This window comes from Artibeus jamaicensis, unplaced genomic scaffold, assembly GCF_021234435.1.
Source record: "Artibeus jamaicensis isolate MK-2021 breed Jamaican fruit bat unplaced genomic scaffold, CSHL_Jam_final scaffold_847, whole genome shotgun sequence".
NCBI classification, from domain to species: domain Eukaryota; kingdom Metazoa; phylum Chordata; class Mammalia; order Chiroptera; family Phyllostomidae; genus Artibeus; species Artibeus jamaicensis.
The window spans coordinates 26,026,393-26,051,118 of NW_026522057.1; the positions used below are offsets into that span (position 1 = coordinate 26,026,393).

Here is a 24,726-nt window from a genome sequence, read left to right on the forward strand (position 1 = left end):
GCTGTTATGCATAGGTATTCACTGTTATTCTTGATATATTTTTGTGTATCTTAAATATGAATAAATCTTTAAAAGAAGAAAAATCCCACTGGTAATCTGTTAGAATAATGGTGATATTTTGTTATAAAAACATTCAGTCCTTGCAGACCATTTTGGACGTGTTCACAATGCAATCTTCCTTCCTCCCTTCTTTCCTTAGCCCATTCATTCATTATTTTACTAAACGCCAACATTCAAGTCATTGCATTCCAGGTGTTAATGCCAGAATGGCTTATAGGTTGTAAACTACCCCTAAAACCGCAAGCCAGGGATACCTAGGGCCCTGGTGATTCATTACTGGGCACACCAACTGGAAGCTAAACCTGTCTCAAAAACTTACGCATCTGGAGACTTGGAGTAGCCGCTGCCAAAGAGGCTGCGCAGAGAGCGTGGCGGTGAGATCCTGGCATCCCGGGAATAGAAGACCATACACACGTCCTTGGTGATGACAGCCGGCTGGATGCAATGATCCAGCTGAAAGCAGACAGGAGTGGGCTCCGTGAGGGGCAGAGAAAGCATCTGGGACAACAGTCCGTGCACCGCCACGTTTGGAATGCTGGTCCCTGACGTGGGGCCTGGAGGATTCCAGCTCTACCGATTGTTTCAACAGCCACGCCATGGGTAATATTGCAGATACATTTAGTTTTCACAAGTTTTTTCAAAGTTTGTTTTTTTTTTGTAATAATGGCTCACAGAGATGAAGTCATTTGACCAAGGACATGCAGAGAGTAAGTGGCAGCATGGAGGCGGGACCCACACAGGCTGGCTCCAGGGCCTGTGCTGTTAGCCTTAACTAGGCTCTGTTCAAACTACAAAAGCAGGGGCTGAAGTTTTCTTAAAGTCACACATTCTTGGAAGACTGGGCTACTAAAGCTAAGAAAAGGCACGTGACTTTTTGATTAAATAGAGACTAGGACCTAACATAATCAGAACATTCAGTAAAGTATAATAAGATAAATAACTGAAGGATGCGGAGGGAGAAGGGAGATCAGTGGAGTCTTCCTACTATTTCCTGCGGCAACCTGCCCGCTGTTCAGGGCTGCCTGTTTGTAGCAAGTCAAGTTCTGGGTCTCCTCACCTCTAAGTAGGCCGACAAGGTCATGTAGATCTTTTCCCCATAGGGTGTTACTCGGTTGAGAAGAAGGGAGTTATGGAGGGAGCTGTCCCACACGGCCTCAAAACGGTAGAAGGTCCTAAGGTCAGAAAGGCAAGGAGTCATCCAAAAGGAGGTGAAGTCACCTCAGTCCAGAAACTGTCACTGTCATTGGCATACATTACAGGATCGTATGCCAATCAACGTTTTCGGTTTACTGAAATCTAACAGCAGAGTGGAACCTTTACCTCCCGGGAGAAAAAGGGAGCCCCCCTGCCCCCACCCACCATCAAGGGACACTTGGCTATGCTATTTTTTGGTGGCAGTGGAACGAGTCTGCTTCTCCTCGGCCTACACCATCAAAGCAGTGAGCTCAACCAAAGGGATTAAGCGGAAAGGGTGAGTGTAGACAAAAACTGAGAGAAGAAAGAAAAACTAAGTACGCTCATCTGAGAGCAGGAAGCAAATACTCAGTAATTTATAAGCTGCGGTCTTCATATCACAACCCAGTATTGCTGAGCCCAGAAATGTGACAAACCGATCCGGGAGAACTCATGAAGAAAAAAGTATAGACAACCTTGTTTTAAATAAAAGAGCAGAGGTTATTCTTAGCTGATGTTTTAGTAAATGATTTTTAATCACAAAGCTAGCCAACTATTATGTCAGTTTTCCAAAATAATTCACTTGAAAGTCAATCTTACGTTTAAATAACTAGGAGCTTGATTTAACAGACACTGTAACATTTTAAAAGTTATTCTAATAGTTTTCTTTTTTTGCCACAGGTAAATAACAGACCCTAACTGACATTAACCTCCAGTCTAGCACATCTCATCTGAAGCAAGGGACTGAGTAACAGTAGTGTGACACATCGTCTCCCAACACTATTCGGGCTCCTTCTAAGACCCCCGAAACCGATGCTGGGGGACACACCTTGTCATCCCAGCAGAGTGGATTTCCCACCGCCACCAGTTCTCCGAACGTGTACTACACCTCACCCGATTCAACAAAAGTCTTAGATGCCTGTTCCCTACCCCATACCGTCCTCCTGCCTCCTTCCCACTGGTGCTGTCTGTTCCGGCTTTCCTACGACAAATAACTGGCATACCTTATCTCTGAACTGTTCCCACGATTCTTTCTCTAGAAACGACACAGAGAACAATCCACTTCCAAAAGAACTCCTTAACTGCACCCCACCCTCCAAGTGCCGCTGTGTAAAGCCTGAGCATTTCAGTTTGTAGCTGCTTCTAGATCCAAGTCTTCTTGAAGTACCTGATGCTTGCTTAAAACATCTAGTTTTTCAGGCAGCGTGTGTGGACTGAGAAAATTCTCCACAAGGCCACTAAAGGAATGCAGACACATCCAACATGACAAAAATGGAGATAATAACCAAGAGACCCAAATAATGACCATGACGAAGGACAACAGAAGCCTTCCCATGGCTCCGAAGCTCACTGGACTCAGCAGAGAACTCTTCATGCATCCACGATGCCTTGTTTTGATCAAGTCTTCATTTTAATTTGGTTTGAGAAGAATTCAATACTGGGTGGCAATTCCACTACTTCGGTGGAAGCCACCGAGGGCTCTGTCACTTGAGACCGCAATCTCTGTTTGTGCAGGTAGAACAGGAACTTACCGACACACCACCAGGTCTGGACACACCCCTGCTGAAGTGCAAGGAGCCCCCTTCCTAGAGGGAGGGCATTTGTTAACGTGGGGCCCCTGACAGATACTCCTCTCACTGCTGCCTGCAATCTGAAACCACATCGCAGCGCCTCCCCCTGCCATGGTTTTAGGCCTTGTGACTCTTTTTCAAATGAGGCAAATGCTTTACATTTGTGTAAGAAAACCTCTTCACATTTTTGTTTTCAGGTTTTCCCTTAACCTAAGGAGAAAATTTCACTGGCAGAAACTTGCCTAACATAAAGGAATTTTTAAAAATTGATTTGAGAGAGAGAGAGGAAGGGGGAGCCAGAGGGAGAGAGAAACATCAATGTATTACTCCGTTTGGTGACGCATCCTGTATGTGTCCTGATTGGAGATGAAACTCACAACCTTCATGAGTAGGGACAATGCGCTAACCAACTGAGCTACCCAGCCAGGGCTCATAAAGGAATTTAAAATATACATGTTTCACTGCATTCTTACTTTTTAAAGATTTTATTTATTTTTAGAGAGGGGAAGGGAGGGACAGAAAGAAACACTGATCTTCTGTTGCCTCTCACCCACCCCCAACTGGGCACCTGGCCTGCAACCCATGTGCCCTGACTGGGAATCGAACTGCGATCATGTGGTTCGCAGGCCTGCGCTCAACCCACTGAGCTACACCAGCCAGGGCTCGAAGGTGGCAATTTTTGACAGGTGGCTGAAGAAATACACTCAAGACAGGTGAGAAATGTCAACTGAATCACCTAGCAAGAGCTAAATCTGGAGACATGGTTTCCTGTGTGGCTCTTACCATGGTTAGAAAATGATCTCGAATGGATTTCTCAAATGTCTGAACAATGGAGGGGGGGTGGGGGATGGGTGTGTGTGTGTGTGTGTGTGTGTGTTTTAGAAAAAACATTAATGCATTTTAGGCCATATTGCCATGTATCCCTTTTTTTCTTCCCTAAATTGAATAAAGAGAGAGATGGGAAAATTTTCCTTCACTGTTTTTTTATATTCAAAAGAAAAAAGTAAATGATGAGACAAATAGCCCTGACAGGAGAAAAGTTTAACCATAAAAATATTTCTCACAGACTCAGCTACCCAAATAGCTAAATTGGTCTCCACTACCATTTAAGACAAAAGCAAAGAAAAAAGGTAATAATTATGCAAAGCCACATACAGAGCAACAAACTTTTCGAGCTTTTGACAGAGAGCAGACTAAGAGAAGAGAAAACAAAGCCCGAGAGTCTCTATGAAACGAGGGGAATAACGTTCTATTTTGTAACATACAAGGGAAAACCCTGAGAGGCACAAGAATAAAATGGACAAGTTTAGTAAATGGGATTAGAAAATATAAAGAATCACACGAATCCTTTAAGAAGGTGTGTGTGAAATTCTGCACACACCAGAAAGCCCAGGGCACAACAGGTACAGAACAGCTTCTCTCTGTTCCAGGTTTGCTGAGATTTGCGTGGGGGAAACACTGAATTTAGACAACAATCAAAGCAACACTAGACATAAAGCATCAATAAACTAGAATCTCTAGGTGCAAAAAAGCAAACAGAAAATACCTAGGAATATCCTTATCAAGAAAGAGCCTGCAAAAACATAGAAAAAGCTTTTGTTAGTGAAGCAAAATTAAAAAAAAAAACAGAGAGGAAAGTAGAAGAGAGGAAAATACATATAAAAAAGACAAATTTGCTGTCAAGCAAAATTCAAGTGGACAATTAGCAGAGAACTCCACGGCACACAATTTACAGAGGAATTCAGCAGTGGCATGGGTCCCTCTCCTGAGACATGCAATGACAGAAAACGCTGGGCACAGGAGGGGATATGGAGACAGCCTCTACTAACATCCCCTTGGGGGGCGCGGGACTAAGCCTTGGAAATGGTCGAAGCTGCTGTGGATTAAGAGGAACAAGTCAGTAAGGTGCGTAATGTAAGTGTAGGAGTTGGAGGAAAAGGAGAAGCGAAGCTTCTGAGTCACCCCAGTATCCATACGACAGAAACGTCCTCCAACTTACATACATAACACACCCAAACTGCAGTTCTGTCAGCCCAAGTGTAAACATTAAACCCTAGGCAAACAGAACAAAAGTTCTCTTAACCAAACTCCATGTAGTAACTTACCACTCTGACTTACATTTCCCATGTCCCTAAAATATAAAGACTGATGTGTAGTTCTCACTGAATATTTGAAACTAGAGATATGTCTCCTATATTTAGACTACTTGCTCCAAAGAGGTGAGCTGTAAGCTTATCAAATATCAGTAATATTTGATCCCAAACCTGTTCATGCAGTTCTATTTGTTAATGTAATAATCTAATTTAATTAAATATTACGCAAATCAATGAGACATGAGGGCAAAAAAATTTTTCGTTCAGTGTGAATCACAACTAAGTGTAAAAATCGGTTGACCATTTTAAAAAGATTTGATAATGGTGAGTTGTGTAAAAAACAGTTAAGTGTGGATGAGGTCAATGTAAAAGAAAGGGAAATTAATAAAAGATTTGGCACTTAAAATTTTTTTAAATTATATTTTGATTACAATTATCCTGATTTTCCTCCCTTTGCTCCCCCCTCCACCTAGTACCCTTATCCCCACAGGAAATCCCTCCACCACTGTTCGTGTCCATGGGTCATCCAGGTAAGTTCTTTGGCTACTCCATTTCCCATACCGTACTTTACATGCCCGTGGGTACTCTGTGACTACCTATTTGTACTCCTTAACCCCCTCACCTCTTCACCCGTTCTCCCACACTCCCCTCCCATCTGGCAACCATCAAAATGCTCTCTGTATCAGTGATTCTGTCTCTGCTCTACTTGTTTGCTTAGTTTGTTTTTTAGATTCAACTGTTGATAGATACGTATTTACTGCCATTTTATTGTTCATACTTTTGACCTTCCTTTTCTTAAGTAAGTCCCTTTAACATTTCATATAATAATGGTTTAGGGATAATGAATTCCTTTGTCTTTTTCTTGTCAGGGAAGCTCTTTATCTGGCCTTTGATTCTAATGATAGCTTTGCTGGAGAGAGTAACCTTGGCTGTAAATCCCTGCTTTTCATGTCTTTGAATATTTCTTGCCAATCCCTTCTAGCCTGCAAACTTTCTTTTGAGAAATCAGCTGACAGTCTTATGGGAACTCCCCTGTAGGTAACTAAGTGCTTTTCTCTTGCTGCTTTTAAGATTCTCTTTATCTTTAACCTTTGGCATTTTAATTATGATGTGCCTTGGGGTGGGCCTCTCTGCACCCATCTTGTTTGGGACTCTCTGTGTTTCCTGGACTTGCCTATTTCCTTCACCAAATCAGGGAAGTTTTCTCTCACTATTTCTTCAGATAATTTCCAATTTCTTGCTCTTTCCCTTCTCCTTCTGGCACCCCTATGATGAGAATGTTGGAACACTTGAAGTTGTCCCAGAGGCTGCTTACACCATCCTCATTTTTTGAATTCTTTTTTCTTCTTGTTGTTCTGATTGGCTGGTTTTTGCTTCCTTATGTTCCAAATCATTGATTTAATTCTAGGCTTCATTCACTCTACTGTTGTTTCCCTATAAATTGTTATTTCCATTAATGTATCCTTCTTTTTTTAAATTGTTGTTCAAGTACCGTTATCTTCCTTAGTTTCTGACTGGATCTTTTTTATGCTGCTGAGGTTCTGAGTTCCTTGAGCATCCTTATGACCAGTGTTTTGAACTCTCCATTTGACAGACTGCTTATCTCCATTTAGATATTTTTCTGGAGTTTTGATCTGTTCTTTCATTTGGGCCATGTGTCTTTGTCTCATTTTAGCAGCCTCCCTATATTTGTTTCTATGTATTAGAACTGCTATGACTCCATCTTGGCAGCGTAGCCTAATATAGTAGGTGTCCTGTAGGGTCCTGTAGGGTCCAGTGGCACAGCTCCCCTGTCACCGAAGCTGGGTACTTGAGGGGTGCCTTTTGTGTGGCCTGAGTACACCTCCTCTTGTAGTTGAACTTTGGTTGCTGTTGGCAAGTCAGTGCGAGGGATTTTCTCAGGACAATCAGCTGCAACGGCTGAGCAGCAACCTCTGCCTTCCATGGAGGATCAGCTGTGTAGGGGTAGGGTAATGATACTCTAGCATGAACTGTAGCTGACAGTGGGGTGTGGTGTGCAGGTCCTGGGGTTTCCCGGGTGATACAGGCCAAGGTCAGACCCCACCTGTGCTCTTCCCAGGGCCACAATGCATGAGCTCTAAATCAATCTGAGATGGCTGCTACTTGTGCTGGGCTTGGAGATTCCCAGACAAAGCCGAGCTGCAAATCTAGGCTGGCTGCCACTAGTGCCAGGCCTGGGCCACTTAGCAAGATGCACAGGGGTGGAGGCTCACTGAGGCAGCTCTTGATTGTTTGATTAAAATTTAGGAAGACATGAAGCATAACCCCGAACCAGCCATTCACCTGGAAAAGTCAGGATTAACAGTTTGGGTGGGCCCTTAAGTTGGGTGGGACAAAGTCTCCAAGTCTCGTGATCTCCAGAGTGGGGCAAACAGTGTTAGCCGGGCTGATGGGGTCTCAGATATGGCACCCACTTGCTGGCTCTGAGGCCGTCAGGGGAGGACTTTGAAAAGACACAATGGCCTCTTCCCACCCGTCTGAAAAAAACGGTCCTCCAGCTCCGACCTGGATTCCTGACATTTCGGTTCCCCCCGTATGCCACTGGTGCCTTTCAAGCCGCTGCCCCAGTGCTGGAGCTCACAAGGAGTAGATCTGAGTAAGTCTGCGTGGGTTCTTTAAGAGGAACTGCTTGGGACTCCAAAAGTTTCTTCCACTGACTCAATCCCTGATGGTTTTTGCAGCCAGTTGTGGGGACTTATCTTCCTGGCACTGGAACTCTGGGCTGGGGGGCTTGGTATGGGGCTGGGACTCCTTGCTCCCAAGATATCCCTCCCAAATTATCTACCACATGTGGATGTGAGACCAGCTCATTCCACGTCTCTGCCCCTCCTACCGATCTGGATGGATGTGGTTTCTTTAATTCTGTAGTTGTTGGACTTAGAATCAACTTGACTTCTGACAGTTCTGGAAGATGGTTGTTCTATATTTCAGTAATTTTGATGTGGTTGTGGGAGGCGGTGATACACGTTTACCTATGCTGGCATCTTGATCAGAAGTCAGCACTCAGATTTTCTTCACAGATTTCTAGTTCTCGCTCCGCCAAATTGAAAACCACAGACCATGAATTACAGATGTGGTTTTGCAAGACAACCAGACATCCAATAAATGCCCCTACAGTTGAAAAAAGGCCTTGGCCTGACAGTAAGAGCTTGACAAGTTAATGTACATTTACATAGTTTAAATTAAAACAAAAATATTTAAAGTGTTCTTGACTTAGTCAACTTTTTTGATTAATACCAAGCTTCCATCATGAAAGACAAGCTGCTTCTGTCAAAGCTGACTTCTCCGCCTATAGCATCTGACTTGAGCTGGACACGAAGAAAGGATTTTCGAAGGTTATTCCAATGTAGGCAAGTTTAGCACAACCAGCATTTCAACCTAACACCATGTATTTTGCTAGGTACCCTAGGGAAATTTAAGATGTGCTTCTCACAGCTCCAAAGAAAATGTGGTGAATGCCACCGATTGTCTGCTGTGAACGTCCAGCAGGATTCAAAACATTACTAGGCGTTAGTGCTGACTTGAGAGAACGGTACTGCTCAAGATTTTAGGCCGGTGGTGGTGGTGGTGGGGGGGGGTCGGCGCTTCCTTCCTTGTTTCTGCCACTCATCCCTGAACATACACGCCCTCTCGAATCTCTGCCCTCTCTTTCCATAGCCGCTGCCAGCGACTCTTACAGGCAAAAAGCAGATGCTTCTTTTTTCTCCTTCCTATGCAAAACTATGACACAAGGAAATAATGGAAAAAAATTAATCCTGGCCCAAACTTTTAATTCTGTTTTTTCCTATTCTCTTGTTTTTCCTCTCCCTCTTCCCAATACAGCTGTGAGCGAGTTCTTCAAGAGCAGACAAGCACGGAGAAGCCCTGTAATGCAAACGCAGCATTCTAGGCCCATGTCAGAACACACGTGCTTCCTTCCCAGCCCTTAACTATGTAACAAAACGAATCTCCATGCACAATGGCAGAGCTCCTTTCCTGCGGAGGTGGGAGGGCCCAGCAGGTAATTTCCAGTTGGAAACGGAAAAGTGGAATGGTCACGTACTTGATGCAGTGTCTGTCATCAATTGATTAAAGTGCAATTTTAAGGAAAACTAATTGAAAATTAAAAGGCAGCCTATACTGGCAGCCGCAAGGACGACGCACGAGAGGGTTCGCCACCCCAGGAGGTCACGCTTCCAGCACACCCAGGACTGAGAGAACCTTCTCCACAGCCACCCCTTCACAGAGCTTCTAGTCATAGCAGTAATGAATCTGTACTTTCTACACCACTGGACAGCATGCTGATAGCATTCTTTTTCTGCTTCTCTTTCACTGAGTTACAGCTGCTGCACACAGGACAGAACATTTCCATCCTCTGGGGGTCACTAATCACACACATGCATCTCCCGTTATTTATGTACTTACCTGGGGGAGTTAGGTGGGGGTGAGAGAAGAAATAGGAATTTTGAAGTGAGAAGGGAATTAATTTCTCCACCTAAATGGGAGTCACTAATGAATGAGGACTCTAACAGTGTATCGGTCAGCCTATAGGGCAGGCTATCAGGCTCCTTAGGGTGCCCCACCTGCTGGAGTTGTGGGAGGACTTCAGATACTTGGCAGAGATGATGTTTAGGGAGAGGATGGCATCCACCGCGGCTTCATCCACCTCAGCCTTATTCCTAATCCGGCCTGAAAGAAAGAAACCAGCACATGGGTACTTTTTAAAAAGAAAGCATCTCTTCAGTTTTGTATAATAATTTTCCATATAAGGATTGATTTTGAAAAAGCTTGAAAACTACTGCCCCAAACAGGAGAGAGTGTACTTTTCCTTCCAGGAGTTTTTAATCTGAAGGGGTCTATGGAGAGAATTCAAAATGCCCATGAATGTGACTAGGAAAAAAACCACCAACTTTATTTTCATGACCCTCTGACTGAACTTCCTCTGACTAGGAAATTCAGCAGTTCCTTCAACCATGGGAAGCGGGGACAAACCACAGGAGAATCAGCAGTGCCCCTGAGTCCATCCCCAGCAGAGATCACGGATGCTTTCGTAACACACTAATGCACAGTATCTTCACATTCATCTCTGGTTTGAAACTACAGAAATTCAATCTACTGCTTAATGCAGCAACCTAGAAGAGCTTAGGTTACAAATTTGTTTAGAATTTTAATAATTCTGTTTCAATAGTATTAGTTCCCCCTGTAATCCTAAATACTTCTACATTTAAAAACACAATTCTGCCCTGGCTGGTGTGGTTCAGTGGATTGAGGGCAGGCCTGCAAACCAAAGGGTTGCTGGTTCTATTCCCAGTCAGGGCACATGCCTGGGTTGCAGGCCAGGTCCCCAGTAGGGGGTGTGTGAGAGGTGACCAAACACTGATGTTTCTCTCCTCTTCACCTTCCCTTCCCCTCTCTCTAAAAATAAATAAACAAAATCTTAAAAAAAAAAAAAAACCCAACCCATAATTCTGAGGCTTCACCACTGTCAAAGGGCTGAAGGCAAGAGAAGGCTCAGAACCCCTGCCCTACTATTCTAAAGGTTAGACTGTTCAGCCAAGTTTCTCCTCTCGCTATGCCTTAATTTTCCTACTCTGCTTATGGGTTGCTAGCTATCTGCATGTTAGACATATCCCTGACTTTCTTACTTTAAATGTTTTGTGGAACACAAAATGAATCCCCTCTAATTTCCCCAGAACCCATTCAGACCTCTTCCCCTGTTCTCACTCGGTACTTCTGGATGGAACCGCTCTGCACACGTGCGTGTTGTCTCTTCAAGTGAAGGGCAAGCTCACAGTGAGCAGAGCCTTCTGGCACAGAACCACGCCCACAGTAACTGAGTAAAACAATGGCTGAATAACGCATCCCTAATGATGGAGCTGAGAAAAAGGAGCAGTTTCAACCTCACGGCCTCTGTGTTCTCCCGTACAGTCTCACGCATTCCCTGGGCACCCAACAGGAAGAATTTAATCTCTAAAAAGCCTGACTCTGTCCTTAGCCAACAGAATGCACTCACCTACCACCAGTTCACGAACATCTTTCCAGTGGAGCTCACTTCCCTTCTCGTGGATAATGGTCACTGTGATCCTTCGCTGGATACCCTGGATAATGGAGCAGGGTTGTAGTTTAGCTAGGACAAACTATTAGTCCTTCTCGTTTGTTGTTTTCTGGATTGTTTGGTGTCAGGAAAGGCAGGAAAGAGGGGTAAGAGACCAAGGGGAAATGTGCTGTCCACACTGTCATTCTGAACAATGGGTATAGGTCAGGGACTGAGGAAGAGCCGGGTTCTGCTACGGCTTTAAGAACAGATGCCCAGCTCGTATGTCACGGAGCACGAGACTCCCAGCCGTTCTGTCCACAGCTACCTTCCCACGTTTCACAGCCGGACTTTTCGTCCACCGAAACCTGCATCCTCTATCTTCATTAAGAACTTCTGCTGTGAAAGCAGTTTCCAAACATCACAAAATGGAAATTGTATGAAATGACATGGAAAATGAACAAATTATAGTAACTGAATGAAGCAAAATCTTTTATCAAAATAGTTCTCCGTTACATTTACATATAAAAGCAAAGGTATGTGTAAGCTAAGGTCTGAGGAAGAAACATTAAAAACAAACATACACCCTGGCTGGTGTAGCTCAGTGGATTGAGCACTGGCCTGCGAACCAGAGGATCGCAGTTCAATTCCCAGTCAGGGCACATGCCTGGGTTGCAAGCAAGTTCCCTGCAGGCCAGCTCCCAGCAGGGGACGCATTAGAGGCAACCATACATTGATGTTTCTCTCCCTCTCTCCTTCTCCTCTAAAGATAAATAAATAAATAAATATTAAAAAAAAAACAAAAACAAACATACAAAAAAAGAAAGTAACAAAGAACAGGACAATGTCCCCACCACATCCAAATCCCTTAGAAATGAAAAGAAAAAGCAGATATTCAGAGTTATGTTTCTTATTCGAAACTCTTATTTCTGTGTTTCCTCCTGGACCCTCTTTTGCTCCCTTATTAGTACCTGGTGAAGCAAAAACGTCCCCTGGCAGGGCAAGCCTGCTGTATGGTCAACCACAGCTGGGATGTACCTATGAAAACGGAAATGCAAGAGAAAGACGTCAGGACGTTCCGGCGGACCAGGGCTACTTTACCTACGATGTCTTCCTCCAGTGGTCTTTGTTTTCCTAAACTCCACCCCATGTCTTTCTCACCATCCAGGCATTCAGTCACATGGTCATCTGCACCTAGTAACCTTTTCGCACACCTGTCTCCTCATCCTTACTACACCGAAGTACTCACAGGACAGCAACATCTTCTCACTCCAGCCCTGCCCCTTGTGTAACAGGTATTCCATAGGTAATGGGTAGTCATAATGGCAAGTGTGAAGAGATAAGAGGTCATTTCAGATTCTAGATAACTTTACAAGAGTTAGAAAGAAATGAACTCTGTAGAAATCATTACTGTAACTACCTCTCTCTTATGAGGCAAGTTACAGTCACATTATAGACCTGTCTATGCGGAGTCATATTCCCGAAAGCGACCTCTGACAACTGCATGTAGGCGACAGAGTCACACCTCACACAGAGCAGGGACTCAGTCACTGCTCCGTGGAGATGAGCGAAATGGCGGTGGGACAGCGTCCATACAACACAAAGAGGATCGTCAGGGTAACGTGCACCCTTACCCTCTGCATTAACTAGTACAGCCCCTTGCCTCTGTGTCAGGAGGGGATCCTTTTTCGTGTTATTTCAAAAAGTATTTTAGAGATAACTATAAATAATAACAACATTCACAACTTTCACTCATACAGTGAAAGTCAGCTGATACAGATTATTTTGAGCTAGGACAATGGTCCTCAACTGGGAGGGATTTCGTTCCCTAGGCAGTGGTCCAATATTTGGCAATGTTTGAAGACATTTCTGCTTGTAACAGCCGAAGGGGAGGTGCTACTGGCACAAAGTGGGTAGAGGCCATGGTTGTGGGGATTCCAACACACGGGATAACCCTGGACAACAGAATGACCCGGCCCCAAACGGCGCCGAAGGTGAGAAATCTTGGTCTAGGTAAATACTCATTGAGGTTATTAATGTAAGTCTTAACAATATATTATGCGCAAAATGTTCTGACTCCCTTTGCTTTACTGCTGATGGAACACACTATGTAGGCTGTCTTCCCTCCTGACAAAGTGCCAGTCACAACGAGCTTGCTGTTGCTAACAAGAAGGTAAATTATTACACTAAGTATTGGGTTGGCCAAAAAGCCTACTTAGGTTTTTCTGTAAAATAAAAGACATTTTTCATTTTCACCGATAACTCGATTTGGATACTAAGTATGTCAGCTATCTCCCACTATTTGGCTTCTAGGGGGCGCCCTGCTGATCATCTTCCAGTGCATGAAATGGCCCCACAGCAGATACTCGGACACGTTTGATCAGCCACAGCACCTTCTCTGTACACCGCACAAACCCTTTTTGTGTTTTAGTTGCATTTTTTGCTTTTCTTAAAGTAATAAAGCATAATACACTGAAAATGTTTGTATTTTCTTCCACCTTCAATATTAAAATGGCTGCACAAAAATTCACCAGTTTTGATAAATTCTTTTTTAATGTACACAGATAGGACAGCTGTCATAATACAATCTAACAAAATTGTTCCAAAAGAAGTTAAAGACAAGCACTACTAAAGCCACTGTACAGAAAATACTAAACAACTTTTTTAAAAAATGATTTTATTTATTTATCTTTAGAGGGGAAGGAGAGAGGGAGAGAAACATCAATGTATGGTTGCCTCTAGCACATCCCCTGCTGGGAACTGGCCTACAACCCAGGCATGTGTCCTGACTAGGAATAGAACCACAATCCTCTGGTTCGCAGGCCTGCGCTCAATCCACTGAGCTACACCAGCCAGGCTAAACAACCTTTTTGACCAACCCAATAGTCAGTTCTCTGACAAACACCTGACTCAGAGAATAATATCAAGACCACCAAAAGTCAATTCAAAACTAAATCTGACAGTGACAATGATTCATGAACCTGAATATAAGAAGACAGTCTCAAAATTAGAATTTCTAATTTTGAAAAACTTTGCCTTTTTCTTAAAAAGAAACAGACAAATACTTTGTCGTATTTAAAAGTTTAGAAACTTGTACTTACTCTCCTGTAGGCTCCAGTTCACTGATCTCAAACCAAACCAGAAGATCATACTTGCTCATGCTCTGGCCAAGGCTAGTTTTGCTCATGGTGTTTAACTTGGTGGCTGGAACTTTTAAAAATTTTAGAAAAAGTAAACATCTGATCCAAGTCTACTCAGTAAAAGCACACACTTCTCGAATGTCAGTCTTCAAGGACACACTTGGGAAAGGCAGCAAGGGTCAGGGGATAGGTTTCAATGAAGAAGACCCAGAGAAACTGCAACACCAACTAGGCCACAACCTCTACATTCAGAGAACAAGGAGAGGGGAGGGTCGGGGTCCTTCTCCCTCTCAACAACTGTTTCCAACGGTAAGAAAACAGGTTCTGTGCAGAGTGAATGTGCTCACAAAACCATTAGAAACCTTTCACAGGGCCCTGCACCTCAGAGCTGGGATCAGAGAGGACAGACCTATCCTCCAACCCAGTGGCTCCTGCATCTCCCTGCCCACGGGAATCACCCAGGGATGTTGAAGATGGTTGCACCTGGCTGCACCTGGGCCATTAAATCACAATCTCTAGGGCTGGGATTCAGTCCCTAGAGGTTTAAAACTTCTCAGGTGATTCCAATGCGCAGACAAGTTTGGGAACCATAGCTATGACCTCTAAATACAGGATTTTGTAAATCTCTCATTACACATTTTCTTTAGATTTAAATTCCATGTTAACTGTGCATTACGATGAAATACATTAGCCAGAACCCAGTATTTCAAGAATTTCGGATTCTACATAATGGGCATCTTGAAACACAACATAGAAACTCTGAAATCTGGCAATGCAAAGAGGGTTCTCGGCTCAAAACCTGAGAACTCTGGAATGTGAGTCAAGTGACTTGAGATCTAATTATTGTTCAACCGCTGAAGAGCTGTGTGACTTTGGTTGAGTCGCTTACCCTCTGGGCATTTGTCTCCTTATTTATAAACTGCAGATCATAATATTTCACCTGCCATCTCAAAAACGTAGTATGAGAGTCCCCTGACACAGGAGAGCTAAAGGGGCCTTATGAGTAACTCAGCACTGTTCACACATGTAGCCTGTTGGCATTACCCACCCCAGCTGAATTCCATACGGGCTGGTGATGCTAGTTAGGAGGAAAATAGTGTTATTGATTCTGGCAGTCACCTAAGGGTCAGAAAGCAAAACCAGAAGCATTAAAAAACAAAACAAAAACCATGTAATAGCAAAAATCCTTACAGTTAAAAATACTAACTGAAAGACACCAAACGAACAAAAATAAGCAGCCCTCACCCTAGACAGGGTGCTTCCTAAAATCTCTCTGAGGCAAATGTGACAGGATCTTGTCACTGTGAACTTCACATTCAGCTCAGGTAGCAAACGGGAAGGCCGCTGTTTCATGCAGAGAGCCAGGCTTCAGGACCAGCCCCTGAGGATGGTTCTACATCTAGGCAGAGCTAACTGAGCTCCGGTTTAGGTTCCCTCTTGCTCTGGCAGCTGGGAACTGGGAGAAAGAGGAGGTGGCACAGGGTCGGCCCCATCCTGGAAGGCGGCAGCAGCGGAGGATGCTCAGAAAATACGTCCCACACATGCGCATTCACACAGCCAGACACGAGAAATCGGGCCAGTCTGACCTTTCTTTCAGGGTCTGAGGTGGGATGGAGATGAGCAGTACAGAGGGTGGAGAATGAGCACAGGGTGGGGCGGGAATGTGGGCAATGAAGGGAAAGGGTGAAAACAAACAAAAATCAAAACAAGATAAATGAACATGCAGGATATATTTAATGTGTAAAGAAAAGCCCAGTCACCAGGCAGTTATGGGGAGTTGCACACAAAGCAGAGAGACTTAGGAACACGGAGCTTATGAAAACTGACAATAAGAAGACCAGAGAACTGGCAGCAACAGAGCCCCACTGTTTCTTACTTCTTATTTTAAATTGGGAGCCAAAAATTCTAGTTCCTGGTAGACACAAGGATATGTAAGGATGCACAGAAGTGGAGCAGGAATTTAAATATGATTTTTATCTGAAAAGTCATCAGAATAAGAGAGGTATTCACTCAGAGAACAGCATGCAAAGAATGCAGCTAGAGCTCACCTGGCTTGGAGAGTGGCATGGGCGGAGGGAAGAACCGTCGCGATGGCTGAGGCGGACTGCGGAGGAAGGAAGACGGAGATCTCAGAGACTGAAAAGGATGTCACAGTAACAATAATGGCATGTTTAAGCCTTCTTTAGACACAAATGGCTTGTACTTTCGACTGCAGCACAGTATCAGATTCTAGACATGATTCCACAGAGTAAAACTGAGGCTCAGACATATTTTACTGAAAGCCTCCTTCTAAGTCACAGATAATAAATGAAATAGGGAATTTTTCCATTAATACCGACACTCTGCCATTATCCCAAAGTCCCCACCGTTGCGCTCCTCACCGATTTTGATGTCTCCACTTAGAGCTTAGGTGTCAAAAAGTTCTGGGTGGTTAGGAACAATTACACACAGTTTCATGTTTTATCTCTGTCACCTCACCTTTCGGTCCTATTCAAAGTGTCTTCCTACAAAAACAGTACTCAGGATCACCCGAGAATAATTCAGTCTGCTCTACCTACAATTAGTGACTATGTGGCTCACAGAAGGAAAGGTGGTGAAGTTTCTGAAGAGGAAACAATGGGCAACATATACACTGTTATTTAGTTATCTGAATCCCTCAAAAGATTTCTTTCCAGAAAATGACAATAACAACGATAACAAAAACAAAAATCTTTGCTCATTTAGCCCTAACCTGTTAAGGTCCTGTCCTTGCAGGTGAACTGGGTGCTGCTGATAATGCCCGAACACTTCAAATACTATAGGCTTGGTTTTGATGTATTCCACAAATGATTCCGTGACCTCCACTGCAATCTAAGGAATAAAGCCAAGCTAGATTAGGGAAAGATTTATCGTAAGAAAACAGACAGTTTTGCTGCAATCAGAACTTTAGCACTTTTCAGTATGTGCTGGGTGTTTTACTGCGCAAGCCTCCCACACAAAGATAAGCCAGGGTCTCCTCTCTGGCTTTTGTTCTGAAGTAACCTGACTGAGCTTTAGGTATTCAAAACCCTCCAGCACCAACCTGAACTGCCCCCTGCTGCCCTTCCCACACTTACTGTTTCAGCTTAATCAAACTCACCCACTGTCCCCTCGGTTGTGCCTGAAGATGGCCCCAGGCTGCAGCCCTCCCTGCAAGGCCTTCCACATGTCTGTGCCCCTAAGTCTTTCCTAGACTTCAAGGCCCAGCTCAAAAACAGTAACAACACTAAGGAAGACCTGACTGCTGACCACGTGCCAGGTCTGATGCCAAATCTTACCCACCGTTTTAGAATTTTATTCTTTTAGACAGAGAAGGAAATGAGGGGAGGAAAGAGAGATTTTTTTATTCTGCTCATCCATGCATTCACTGGTTGCTTCTTTTTTTTTTAATTGACATGTATGTGATTTTTTAAAAAATTTTTTATTGATTATGCTGTTACAGTTGTCCTATTCCCCCCTTCATTCTCCTCCACCCTACCCCCCATCCCCACCATTACCCCCCCTTTAGTTTATGACCATGTGTCTCAAGTCCTTTAGATTCTATATTTCCCATGCTATTCTTGCCCCCCCATCTATTTTCTATCTACCGTCTATGCTACTTGTTTTCTGTACCTTCTCCCCCCATCTCCTCCTCCCACTCCCCTGTTGCTAACCCTCCTTGAGATCTTCATTTCTATGTTTCCACTCCTGATCTAGCTGTCCTTTTAGTTTGCTTTCGTTTTAGGTGTGGTTGTTAATAACTGTGAGTTTGTTGTCCTTTCACTGTTCATGTTTCTTTAACTTCTTTTTCTTCGATAAGTCCCTTTAACATTTCATATAATAAGGGCTTGGTGATGATGAACTCCTTGAATTTGATCTTATCTGAGAAGCACCTTATCTGTCCTTCCATTCTAAATGAAAGTTTTGCTGGATAGAGCAATCTTGGTTGTAGGTCTTTGGATTTCATGACTTGGAATACCTCTTTTCAGCCCCTTCTTGCCTGGAAGGTCTCTTTTGAGAAATCTGCTGACAGTCTGATGGGGACTCCTTTGTAGGTGACTGTCCCCTTAGCTCTTGCTGCTTCTAGGATTCTCTCCTTCATTTTAATCTTGGCTAATGTAATGATGATGTGCCTTGGTGTGTTCCTTCTTGGGTCCAACTTCTTTGGTACTCTCTGAGCTTCCTGGATTTCCTGGAAGTCTATTTCCTTTGCCAGCTTGGGGAAATTCTCCTTTATTATTTGTTCAAATAAGTTTTCCACTGGTGGCTGTGCCTTTCCCCCTTCTGGTACCCCTATAATTCGGATGTTGGAGCATTTAAAGATGTCCTGGAGGTTCCTAAGACTCTCCTCATTTCTTTGAATTCTTGCTTCTTGACTCTTTTCTGTTTGGCCATTATTTGCTTTCTTCTGGTCCACTCCATTGATCTGAGTCCCAGTTTCCTTTTCATTGCTATTGGTGTCCTGTGCAATTCCATTCATTTCAATTAGTTTCGCCTTCATATATTTGTCTAATTTGTCGGTATAATCAACCAGTTCTGTGAGGATCCTGATGACCAGTGTTTTAAACTGTGCGTCTGAGAGTTTTGCTATTTCTTCATCGCTTAGATCTATGGGCTCTGGGACTTTGAGATCTTGCGACATTTTCAGTCTGTTCTGGCCCTTTAAGTGTGAGAAGTGGTGCCTTGGACTCCCAGGTCGCTGGGTTGTGACGCTGTATGTGGGGGCGTGGTCAGAGCGGGGAAATGGTGGCGCCCTTCCTGCCGCTTGCCCGCCCCGGTCCAACCGCCCACTCCCTCGCCTGTCCGCTTGCGCACAAATGGGCGACCACAGTCAACACGCAGCACTGCTTCCCCGCTGTCTCCTCCGCGGTCGCTCGCCTGGTGGCTCGCTTGGTCGCTCACTAGGTCCAACCCTGCGCCTGGATTCCGCGCGTCTGGATTCCGAGCCTGAGTCCGTCTGACCGAGTCCTCCTGTGCAACCCCTCACCAGCCGCTGGTTTCGCCCCTTACCGGTCAGGCTGAAGAATTTGTTGTTAACGGACTTCCGAAAAGTTCAATTTTCCGTGTTCTGACTGTGTTTTCTGTTGCTAATATTTAGTTGTCTCTAAACTTGGTTGTGTGAGAAGGCACGGCACATCCACCTATCCCTCCATCTTGGTGGAAGTCCCACTGGTTGCTTCTTGTTTGTGCCCCGACAAGGGATAAAACCCACACCCCAGTTGGCGTACTGGGACGATGCTTTGACCAACTGAGCTCCCCGGCCAGGGCTGACCCACCTTTTCTTATTTACACTATATCCTCCCGGGAAGTCCCCCACTTCCTTTCTCTACCCAACCATCCACCCCCAACAAAAAAAGTAAAAAACACCTTTCTATTAATGGAAATTACATTTCCTTCTCTCTCCTCCCATAGCATTTAATGAATACCTTTCCAATGTCTCTAGATCTTGTGCTACTGTTGATTAAATGAGCATTTTATCTCCCTAACTATGAGCTCTCCGGGGTATGATCCTCTGTGATTCATCTGTGCATTCCCCAGCACATCAAGCACAGTCCTGGTGCACAGTAGCCAATCAATGTTTACTGGATACACGCATACTCATGTTTATACAATTAAAAATAAAAACAAAATAGTGTGTTCTGTATTTGCTTGTTCCACTTTGGAGCTGTCCTTTCCTCTTGTACTTTAGATAGCAGATGCGGCTAACAAGAGAAGGAGAGACCATTTCGTGTGGTGGTGAAGATCCTGGAAGCCGGAGCCACACAGCTGAGTTCAGCCTCGTCTCTGCCTCTTCCTGGCTTTGTAACCTGGCTGACCCCAACTGCTCTGTGCCTAGGTTATCACAGCAGTAACATGGGGATTAAGATAGTCTCTGGCATGAAGGTGAGGATTACATGAGTTAAGACACAAAAAACACTGCTAACCGTGACTGACGGAAAAAAGCTCTCAATGACTGTTAGCTATTGTGATGAGCATGATGACTTGAGGAGTTTGAGTGAACCTTCCTAGAAGAGATGGGAGGTCTGTTTTCTTATTCCACATAAGAAAGAGCTGTAAAGGGCATTAATGGATTCATCACAGTATCAGTGGCAAGGAAGACAGAATCTGAATCTTAGTTACAAAGGTATTTAATAGTTTTTATCTTATTTGCAACTGAACAATGTAAGTACCTTACAATTTTAAGGACAATAAATACATTAACAAACTCATACTAAAATGCCTACGTGTCTAGGAAGGAAACACTAAAACAACTCACTATATCACAGGTGGCAAACACAAAGCCCACGGGGCTGAACCTGGCCCCCCACCTTGTTTTATCCTGCCTGGCACCTTGTTTCTACTCAGCGGCGGTGCCAAGATCCTTGTCCCTAGTTAAGGAGTAGTTACATTTTTACAGTCCTAAAAGTACATTCAGCCCTCTGAAGGCAACCACGAGGCTATTGTAGCCCCCAGTGAAAATGAGTTTGACACCCTCGCACTACATTCAAAATGATGAAAAATTTTATTGGCAGATTAACGTACACACTACTTATGGGGACCACAGTAATTTGGAGAAGGCCAGCTGCTCTGTCCACTCCCTCCATTGTCTACTCTCCCCACAGAGCCTGCCTAGCACAGTGCTGTGATTATCATCCTTCCTGGGCTGAGAAAACCCAAGGGAGCCCACACATGACAGCCTCACACCAGCCACTTCAAGGTACCACCAACCCACAACACATTTGGCAAAAATGTCTATGCCACTTACGTTCTGCACATGATAAAAGCCCAGAGGACTTCCTCTGCCATTGTTTTTGAGGGGTTCAGTGGAGAATGCTTCATCATGACGATGCAAAAAGCTTAATGGAAAAATAAGACACAAAAATTTTTCATTAAATGGTTTCATCAGGACCTGTATCACAGGTAGCAAACATAAGACCTGCAGGCCGAACCGGCCCTTCACCTCATTTCTACCCAGTGGCAGCACTGAGCTCCTTGCCCCAAGTTAAGGACTAGTTACATTTATACAGTCCTAAATTACATTCGGCCCTTTGAAGGCAACCACAAGGCTGATGTGGCCCCTGGTGAAAATGAGTTTGGCACCCCTGAATATTTTAAGAGCTCAAATTGGATCATATGGAAAGAAACACATACTTAAGCAGAGTCTTTAATTGAGCAAATTATTTACATGAACTTGTCAAAACATTTTCCATATCACTCAGCATTTTAGATTTTATTTCAAAAACGACTGAAAGATGCACTGGCCCTGATCATTTAGCTATGGGGACGTACACGCAGAAATGCCTTAAAGGGCGTGAAGAGCGAATTCACTGAACTCCTGCTCCTTTGTGGTTTTCACTGGGAATGAAAATTATGAAATTGTTTTGTGTAGAAGAGATCTGGCAGATTCAAGCTTCTACAGGGAGCACTAAAACCTGTGGGCGGAGTGTCTGCCCAGGAGTCTCTCTCAGACCAGCTACGAGTAATGCAAATGCCACCCTTTGCAAAAAGTCTGTCCTAACTCATCCAAATAGTTGTGTTCCCACAGCACATTCAACAAATACCTGTTGAATCAGTGGGCTACGTTTGTTCTTACAAATAGTGAGGTTTTATTATTTTCTCTCCCTCCCTATTATAAGTCTGAAATAAAAAGCAGCAAAGATTTAAAAGATCCTCAATACTAAGATTTACTGTCAGATAGAAATATCCATCAAAAGGACATCCCACATTCCCACAAAAAAAAGGGAAAAGAATACTCTGAATAGGGGGCAGAGGGACCAGGACCATAAGCTCCTTGTCTTCCAAATCACTGAGCCTGAGGACTACACATTGTGCCCAGCAGAGGGGGTGATCCCTGGCCTACACTCCTCCGGTGCTCTGCCTGGAGCAGGTGCAACTATCCTGGGGTTCCACACGGGCGACAGTGAAACCAGTCACTTTGCTCTACAACCGTGTCTTCCCTAGGCAGGCCAGATGAGAGTTTATAAGACGTGAACAAGGGTCTGAGTCTTCTCTCAACACGAGTCAACATGCCCTTTCCTCCAGAGCGAACACCAGATAGACATGCTGCTCTTTTTAGGTGGTTTAGGGACAAAAGTCAACATACTACTGTCACTTCAGACATCAGTTAACCCTGTGGGTTTTTCCCATCAAACACAGGGTCCAGCAGAAGTAACACCCACTTGAGTGTGGTTGGTGGGGTAATAATACAGGAGTAAGCATTTATCATTTTAATTTGAACATTTCTCCTAAAATGTCGTATGGTGTGCTTGAGGGTGATATTGTTATGTTAAAAAATTACATGCTTACAATTTTGTAATTAAAAAGGGGCGTTACAGCCCTGGCTGGTGTAGCTCAGTGGATTGAGCGCGGGCCTGCGAACCACACGATCGCAGTTCGATTCCCAGTCAGGGCACATGCCTGGGTTGCAGGCCAGTTCCCACCAGGGGACCCATGAGAGAGGCAACCATACATTGATATTTCTCTCCTTTCTTTCCCCTCTAAAGATAAATAACTAAAATCTTTTTTAAAAGGGGGGCGTTATTTGTGTTAGACCCTATATATCAGTTGCCTGCGTAGAACAGTGAAAGTTCCAGAAAACCAATTCACCCAGCCAACTCCATCCCACTCTGAACTTGAAGCTTTCAGTAAAAGCACATGAAATGGGCAAAACCAGTAGTACCAGATGGATAACATTTTAATGATTATCAGTTACAGAAAATTACAGCTGCAGCAATCACATTCAGTTCAGGACTGGGCCAACCTCTACATAAAAGCAATGCTTTGTAAACTGTATCAGGACACCTAGGAAAACCACATCATGAAGGCGAGGGGTGGCAGAACTCTGAGGCAGCCTTTTGGTGGCACCCCTGGCAAACTGGGCTTTAGAAACGGGATGCCATTCTCCTGTACTGTGGCCATTTCCCAAAACTGCAAAGATATATTGATGCTTGAAGGTATTAAAACTTAAGATTCACAAAAGAGTGTTTTCCTAGGGAGGTCAAGAGAAGAAAGCAGCTACAATAGAGTCAAGAGGGTTACGGGACAGAAAAAGCTTGTAGTAAGTGGATGAGAAATGAAACCTGTCGCATCTTCTCCATACACTACCTTTTCCTTTCAATTGATGTAGTAGAATATTACTGTTCATTATGTTATTTAAATTTTGTTTCCCAAGTATTAATTAGGCATAATGAGTAATCAAGTAACGCATTGCTTTCGGATTTACTAATAAAACGGTTCAGCATAAAGAGCATCAGTAAGACTAACACAGGCTCATCTGGATCAGAGCCTGTCTCAGGGCACAGTCCACCACAGCACCTTTGGCAGGAGGCATGGCCGCGCTCCTCCCCACCATGAACTCTGTTTCATTTCACTGTAGGTTTCCAGTTCCTAGTCCCATCTTGAGTGAAGACAGTGTTTTACTTCAGAGACGGGTAGTAGTCATTTCTCAGAGTGTTAGTACCTCCCGAATGTAAAGCAGAGACGTCAGCGGGGTCAACGGCTAGACAGGCAGAGTGAAGGGCAGCTTACTTGAACTGACAGAAGATGTCTGCGTACTCGGGGAGGATCCCGCTGGCCTGCAACACGGTCACACGGAAAGTGAAGGCACTGCCCAGCTTCAGGTGGTGGCCAATCTCTTCAGAAAACCCTTCCATTACCATCTTCCCATCTAGCAAAGTGCTTGACTTCAAGTCTAAAGAGGGTCAAATAAACACACATCTGGTTCAAATAATGCACAGAACGCCCTTCAAAGTGGAGAGAGTAGAACATTCTTTCCATTCCCAGTGAATGAAAGTGACCATCTCCTTGACAATGGCTGGTCTTTTTGAAAATCTCCCTGATCAGAGTAAACTGGGTCTACATACCCAAGTCATTCATTCGACTGATTTCTTCTGGAGGAGTGATGACCTCAGAACTCTGACCCTGTCCTTCCACAATCCTCAGCTCTTCCAAGGACAGACCAGAACGAGTCATTGCAACTGAAGAAAAGTCACTCTGAAAATCAGGCATGGGGTGGTAGATTACAAAGCAGTACAACAATACATTGCCCCGTTTCCTTTCTTTTGTTATTTGCCTAACGAAAAATAGGGACTGTAAAATTATGTGGATTAAGAGCTGCCTGAGAAAAGACGACAGAAAAAAATACAAATCCCTGTTTTAATTCTTAGATATGTCCCATATTCTATTAAACACCCTATGGTTGCCTATACTCTTCGGTTCTAGGTAGAAGAATTGCTCTCCAGTGCTGAACATCCTTCTTACAAAGCATCTGCTTCCTTCTCCTTCCATCAGGTGTTCCTGTTCCTGGAAGGTTTCTCACCTGATGAAAATACTCGTTGTCAAAAGATATTTTAGCTGTTCCTGACTGTCGAATTCCAGAGCCATAATCAGGAGCTTCTTCATCCGCTAGGTAGGGGGAAAAAAAAAGCAAAGACTGAATGTGACTACGGGGCAGAGGGAGGACAACACTTGCTGGATAATAAGATAAATAACAGAGCAGTGGAACCTCAGATTCTGAGAACTTTAATGGAAGAGGAGACACCAAAGGACAAGCCCTTTTGCTTAAGAAAGAAAACTAAGCAGGAAGGTCAAATAAGCTGCTTTCAACTCTACTCTGTTACCTTTACCAACCCCCTTAGCTCCAGTGAGACTCATTAGTGAAGAATCAGTTTTATTCTTGA

The 24,726-nt window shown here is 44.0% G+C and overlaps 1 protein-coding gene across 5 annotated transcripts in view; it reads right to left on the reverse strand.

Moving 5' to 3' along the window:
- The window catches only part of KIF1B (kinesin family member 1B), a 139,869-nt gene that overhangs the window by 12,137 nt on the left and 103,006 nt on the right, over window positions 1-24,726 (reverse strand). For all 5 annotated transcript variants that reach the window (XM_037165653.2, XM_053660343.1, XM_037165652.2 and 2 more), the window contains 12 exons: window positions 24,366-24,451; window positions 23,911-24,040; window positions 23,576-23,738; window positions 20,814-20,904; window positions 16,803-16,921; window positions 16,120-16,175; window positions 14,033-14,141; window positions 11,903-11,969; window positions 10,911-10,995; window positions 9,481-9,586; window positions 1,118-1,232; window positions 380-513 (listed from right to left, as the gene is read on the reverse strand). In XM_037165653.2, the coding sequence (XP_037021548.2) occupies window positions 380-513; window positions 1,118-1,232; window positions 9,481-9,586; window positions 10,911-10,995; window positions 11,903-11,969; window positions 14,033-14,141; window positions 16,120-16,175; window positions 16,803-16,921; window positions 20,814-20,904; window positions 23,576-23,738; window positions 23,911-24,040; window positions 24,366-24,451 (1,261 nt within the window). The remainder of the gene's footprint in view (window positions 1-379; window positions 514-1,117; window positions 1,233-9,480; window positions 9,587-10,910; window positions 10,996-11,902; window positions 11,970-14,032; window positions 14,142-16,119; window positions 16,176-16,802; window positions 16,922-20,813; window positions 20,905-23,575; window positions 23,739-23,910; window positions 24,041-24,365; window positions 24,452-24,726) is intronic.